Source organism: Pantherophis guttatus, chromosome 4 (genome assembly GCF_059756535.1).
Source record: "Pantherophis guttatus breed Tessera chromosome 4, ASM5975653v1, whole genome shotgun sequence".
NCBI lineage: Eukaryota > Metazoa > Chordata > Lepidosauria > Squamata > Colubridae > Pantherophis > Pantherophis guttatus.
This window is the reverse complement of record NC_142066.1, coordinates 158,306,289-158,312,461: the sequence shown is the minus strand read 5'-3', so window position 1 is coordinate 158,312,461 and position 6,173 is coordinate 158,306,289. Positions and strand designations below refer to the sequence as shown.

General features: G+C 50.1%; 1 protein-coding gene across 2 annotated transcripts in view; it reads left to right on the top strand.

Annotated features, from left to right (window-relative positions):
* The first annotated feature begins 4,360 nt into the window (after positions 1 to 4,360).
* SMARCC1 (SWI/SNF related BAF chromatin remodeling complex subunit C1) overlaps positions 4,361 to 6,173 on the top strand; it is a 72,516-nt gene continuing 70,703 nt past the window's right edge. Inside the window, exon 1 of one of the 2 annotated variants that reach the window (XM_034430531.3) lies at positions 4,361 to 4,894. In XM_034430531.3, the coding sequence (XP_034286422.2) occupies positions 4,574 to 4,894 (321 nt within the window). In that variant the 5' untranslated portion in view covers positions 4,361 to 4,573. The remainder of the gene's footprint in view (positions 4,895 to 6,173) is intronic. The other variant, XM_087894278.1, reaches the window with a different exon arrangement.

The following is a 6,173-nucleotide window of genomic DNA, read 5'->3' as shown; positions in this document are numbered from 1 at the left end:
CTGGGTTTTATCTAGGTGTGGTGGGACGTGGTCTGGATTCCCAGGAGGGAAGGGACCAAGACGGCGTGGAAGTTTAGATAAGCTTGATTGGGAGGAAGAAGGATCAAGGGAGATCCTCCATCCAGGTTCTCCATCATTGGTTAGAACAATGAATCAGTGGAAGGAAGGGCTCGCCTCCAGAAGCCGTGGGCGCTCCCTCGCTGGAGGTTTCGAAGAAGAGGTTGGGCAACCATTTGTCCGGAATGAGAGAGGTTCTCCTGCTTAAGTCAGGCGTGCCTCCGTCCAAAACTCAAGAAAGGGAAACCCCAACTCCACAGTTCGTAAAGAAAGGTACTTTTACTGAGCATGAACTGAACGCAAGGAAAGAAAAGGCAAGATCTTGAAGCTAAAGGCGCGAAAAGTACATATTGAAAGCATCCCCGAAATCTCTCTTCCCCAAGGACCCAGGTTGAACGTCCAACCGAAATGTCCCCGAGGGGTCGCGTGGGATTGCTTTCTTCAGACGGCCCCATCTATCTGGTATGCTGGAACGGCTGACCTTGAGTGCTATCAGCACGCCCTGCAGCGGCTACGGAGGCAGAAGGCAGTGAGAGTTTTCCTCCCTTTCCCGAGATATCTCCACCACCTCCCAAATCCCTAAATTGCTTCCCCCCTCCCGTTACTATGGCAGCCACCATCATAGAGGCTGACACGGGCTTGGACTAAATGACCTCCAAGGTCCCTTCAAGCTCTGTCCTGATAGACAATTCCACATTTTGGACAGGTTTGAAAGGGGGGGGGGCCAAGAGGCCACCTTTGTCAAAATTGAACAGTCCTGTCCGTCAGCTAGATCTCCGGTTTTGGGTTTTTCCCTCTGATGCTCGCTTGCTATCAGCTGCCATAGTAATGGGGAGGGAGGGAGGGTGGGGGGGCACGGCATTGGGGTTTGGGAAGAGAGCTGGCGTGAAGAGGGCCCATGTAGATAAAAAGGGAGGTTTTGCTCTCACGATATCACGGCGCTGCTGAAGGGAGTTGTTTTGCCTTCAGTCAAGGCCAACCGTCCTGGAACTCCAGATGGACGAAAACACTTCCAAGATGTGCCCCACAGGACACTATGTGGGATTGGACATTCAGCCCGGGTCTTTGGGGGGGAGGGATTTGGGGAAATGTTCACTGTGTAACTTTCAGGTCTTTTGGCTCAAGATCTTTGATTTCTTTCGCTGCTATCATTTCAAACTCAGTAAAAGTACCTCTTCTCTAATTCAATGGAGTCGGCGGGTGGGGGGGGGTTGTGTTTCTTTCTTGGGTTTTGAACGGAGGCAGGCCTGACATTGTCTCAAGGGGAGGGGGGAGGATACCATAACATCCTCTAAACCAGGGTGGATAAAAATCAATGATTTTTTTTAAAAAAATAAAAAAACTCGGATTTTTTTTTATTTAAATTGGGGTTTTTTGATTTAAATCGGATTTTTTTGATTTTTATCGAATTGATTTTAATAAAAAACTTTTGGGGTAAAAATCTATCGTAAGCTAGTTTTCTATTTAAGATACATAAATAATTTAGTTTATACGGCATGAAATGGAGCTGAGTTATGTAGCATGAGGCCGTATATTCTGCAACACTGGGACTATCGGTGAGTCAACAGTGGGTCAAAGGAGTAGCAGAGATGACAGCTGCTCTTTAAAAATTATGATTTAAATCGAGTTGATTTAAATCAAGCCTTTTTACTAGGGATTTAAATCATGATTTAAATTGTGATTTAAATCAACTCGAGCCTTGGTAGTACAGTGGTCTAAAGCACCCTGTTATTAAGAACAGCTGCCTGCAATTACTACAGGTTCGAATCTCACCAAGGCTCAAGGTTGACTCAGCCTTCCATCCTTTCTAAAGTAGGTAAACTGAGGACCCAGTTTGTGGGGGCAATAAGCTGACTTTGTATAAATATACAAAAGTATGAAGGCTATTGCTTAACGCATTGTAAGCCGCCCTGAGTCTCCGGAGAAGGGCGGCATATAAATCAAAGCAAAAAAAAAAAAAAATCCACCCTGCTCTAAACTACAACACAACCCTTTCAGCAGTTCCAAGGAAGCTGCACACACATTTGTGCTAATCGGGGGAGGGGGGACCCCGAGGACACCCACAAACCTCCAGGCGTCCTCAATGTCTCTAAAAAGAATGCAAAGGTCAGTTTCCTCTTGAAAAAGCACCTTTCGGGACAATCACAACCTGGATGGCCGAAAATCTCCATAGGCTCTATAGTCCTCGATTTACAGCAGTTCATTTAGTGACGGTTTGAAGGGCATAGTGGTAGGTTCCACCTGGTTCAGGCCGGTTCCGCCAAACCGGTAGCGGTGACGATATGACATCACCGAACCGGTTTTGCCCCCCGGACCCCCCGCCCTCCCACTACATTATTCTTACCTTTTATTTGGCCCCACCCCCAATCTATTGCTGCCTCCTGAGTCCCACCTGATCTGCTAGAGCAGTGGGTCTCAACCTTCCTAATGCCGCGACCCTTTAATACAGTTCCTCATGTTGTGACCCCCAACCATAAAATTATTCCATTGACCATTGAAAATATGTGTTTTCGGATGGTCTTAGGCGACCCCTGTGAAAGGGTCGTTCGACCCCCAAAGGGGTCCCAACCCACAGGTTGAGAACCACTGTGCTAGAAGGAAAAAAGCTGTTTAAACTCTTGCCGTGGGGCTTCAAAGGGCCGCCCTGATCAGTGTTAAAAGGCAGTGTGGTGGTAGACCAGGGCGCTCAAAAAATAAATGGGTAGACCGGTACAGCTCTGCAAGCAGTTAAAAGCTGGTAGACCAGTACCTCTGCTAAATCCTAAAGAATTGTCACATGACCATCAAGCCACGCCCATAAAATAAGCCACACCCACAGAACCGGTAGTAAAAAAAAATTTAGAGCCCACCCCTGCAAGGGCACTGAAAAACAGGAATTCTGACCACTTTTCTCATGACTGTTGCAGCATCCCCATGGTCACGTGATCTAAATTCGGATGCTTTGGCAACTGGTTCATACTTATGATGGTGGCAGCATCCCTGGGTCACGTGATTCCCCCCCTTTGTGACCCGCTTGACAAGTCCAAGTCAATGGGGAAGCCAGATTCATTTAACAACCATGTAACTGAAGAACTGCAATGATTCACTGAACCACCATGGCGCGGAAAGTTGTAAAATGGAGCATAGTTCACTGACGAAATGTTGCACTTAGCAACGAAAAATGTGGGCTCAATTGTGGTCGTAAATCGATGACTACCTGTAATAATTTTAAATTGGGGTATTTTAATTTTTAGAGTTTTAAATCAGCCAAATCTATTTAATTATTTTAATTTTTAATTATTGTTGTATCTTGTGTTTTTAAACTGGCTGTACACCGCCCTGAGTCCTTCGGGAGAAGGGCGGTATAAAAATAAAATTATTATTATTATTATTATTAACAGCAACAATCATATTTATTTATCTATCAAACTCTTCCCTGCCTATGCTCTATGCCCTTCACAAAAGGGCTCCCTACAACTAGTCCTCGACTTACAACAGTTCATTTAGTGACCAATCTCAAAACAGCACCGAAAAGAGGGACTTACGACCCTTTTTCACACTTAACGACCATTGCAGCATCCCCAGGTTTACGGGATCCAAATTCAGATGCTTCGCAACTGTCTCATATTTATGACGGTCACGGGATCCCCTTTTGCAACCTTCCAACCAGCAAAGCCCGATTCCTTTTAACAACCAGGAGACTAATTTCATCACCTTAAGGACAGTGACAAGAAAGGCAGTAAAATGTAGGAAACTCCAGGCAAGAAATTTTGGGTTCCATTATGGTCGCAAGTCGAGGACTACCTGTAATTTTAAAACCAGCCACACCAAAAAAACCGGAAATCTATCTATGGCTGCTTGACCAGGCACGGAACACGCATGATACACCTGTCAAGCCCTTTCACACGTGCAGACAGGAACAATCCGGGCTGGGAGGGGCTGCGTGCTGTATAACCCCCCCACCCCGCCCACGGCCAGCGGTAGCAGTGGATCATGGGAGTGGAAGTCCAGGCGTGCGCCCTCCACGTGGCGCGACTGGGTGGGAGTGGGCGAGGCCAAGCGGCGGAGGTCCTTTCGTCGCCCCTCCCCACTCCATCCCCGACCCTCTTTCAGGGGTCTCCGGCCGCCTCTATTGCTCCCCGTTTCACGCAGGCGCAGTCCACTCCACTCAATCCGCGCTTGCGCAAAAGTAAAAAAAAAAAAAAAAAGCCCCCTGTCCATTCGGCCGGGCCGGCTGTCCATCCAAACCTGGGGGTTGAGGGGTGAAGCGGGGAAAGTGCGCGTGCGCATAACTCAGCGGCGGCGAGGACGGCGCAGGCGCTTTCGAGCCTGGAGGGCGTGTCTTTGGGCCGTCGGCGCATGCGCTCCGCCGATCCTCCCCCTCAGCCTGAGGCAACCCCGGCCGAGGAGCCGTCGCGAGCTCGGCGTTGAGGCGGCGCGTGCGCGGAAAGAGCGCGAGAGAGAGAGAGAGAGAAAGAGAGAGAGCGACGGCGAGCGAACAGCCTCAGTAGCCGCCGCGGCGCCTCCTCGGCCGCGCATGCGCGGAGCGAGGAAAGTGGGCGGCGCGGGGCCCCGGCGGCGGCGGCGGCGACGGCGCGGTAGGCCCGGCAGGACAATGGCGGCGGCCTCGGCAACGGCGGCCTCGAGTCCCGTGTCGGGGCCTGGAACCGTCGTCGGAGGCAGCGGGCCCGGTTCGGCTTCTTCGTCCTCGTCGTCGTCGTCGTCGTTTTCTTCCGCCGGCCCTTTGTCGCTTTCCCGCCGGAAAGACGGAGGCCCAGCCGGGAAATTTTGGGAAAGCGCCGACACGGCTTCGCAGTTGGAAGCCACCCGCGCTTGGCTGGCTAAGCATTACAAGAAGGTGAGGGGTGGGGAAAGAGAAATGAGAGGGAATTAAGAAAGAAAGAATAGGAGGGCCTCTCATTCCTGAGGTAAAAAAAAAAGAAAAAGAAAAGAATAGGAGGCCTCTTATTATTGAGGGGGAAAAAAAACACGAGGCCTCTCATTTCTGATGAGAAAAAGAAAGAAAAAATAATGAGGCCTCTCATTCCTGAGGGAAAAAACAAAGAATAGGAGGCCCCTGACCCTTGACCTCTGACCCCCACCTCCCCTCGACCCCCCTCCCCCTTTATCCCCCTCCCCCCTCCTCACAGATCCTTCCCCACAGTGCTTCCCTGCGATTAGGTTAGGGTCTCTTTCATCAGAGCGGTTGTGGATGATGGGGCCAGCTGGACCTGGGGATTATTGTTCCCCCTCCCCTTTTTCTTAACCCTAGATGGGGAGGGGGTCATTCTTCCCTACACAGACACACACAAAGGCATAATGTCTTTACCTTCCTGCCCTTTTGGTGGCTCTGGATTATGGGTCCAGCTGGACCTTAAGACAACAGTGACTACATCTAGATTTAAATATGGGAGGGGGGAGGCCCGTCCCAAGGTCCAGCTAGACCCATAATCCACAACCCTCCACACAATCCCACAGGGCAGGAGGGTAAAGACATGACGGGGGGGGGGGAGAAGGATGACCTGTCATCTAGGGTCAACTATGGGTGGAAGAGGCATGACTCCAAGTCCACCTGGTCCCATAATCCACAGCCACCCCACTCTCCCAGGGCAGGAGGGTAAAGACATCATGACTTGGGGTGGGGAAGAATGATTATTGTTTTCTGCTTGATGGTTTGACTGGTGTCAATCCACGTTCATCTGGATTTCTCTTTCTTTGATCTTGGTGCTCTCGGAGCTTGGTGGTTGGTTTGTAGAGGTCTCATGACCCAACTAGGGAACATCATCAGTGCTGGAAGGAAGGATGGGGGTGAGTGGGTTGGTCTCTGTTTACATACGTTGCTTGCCCCGGCACTGCTGGTGGGAATGTGGGTTTTTTTCCCTTGGTAATTCCTTGATTGGGGTATTGTTGTCTACTTGATCTTTTGTCTGGGGTGAATCCCTGCTTATCTGAGTTTCTCATTCTGTAGGGTCCTTGGTGCTCTGAGAGCTGGGTGGTTTCCTTGCAGACGTTTTGTGACACAACCAGGGAACAATGTTAGTGTTAGAAGGGAGTGAGGTGGGAGGAAGAGGAGGAGGAGGAGAACTGTGGGGTCCTTGGTGCTCTCTGAGCTGGGTGGTTTTTTTGCAGAGGTCTTG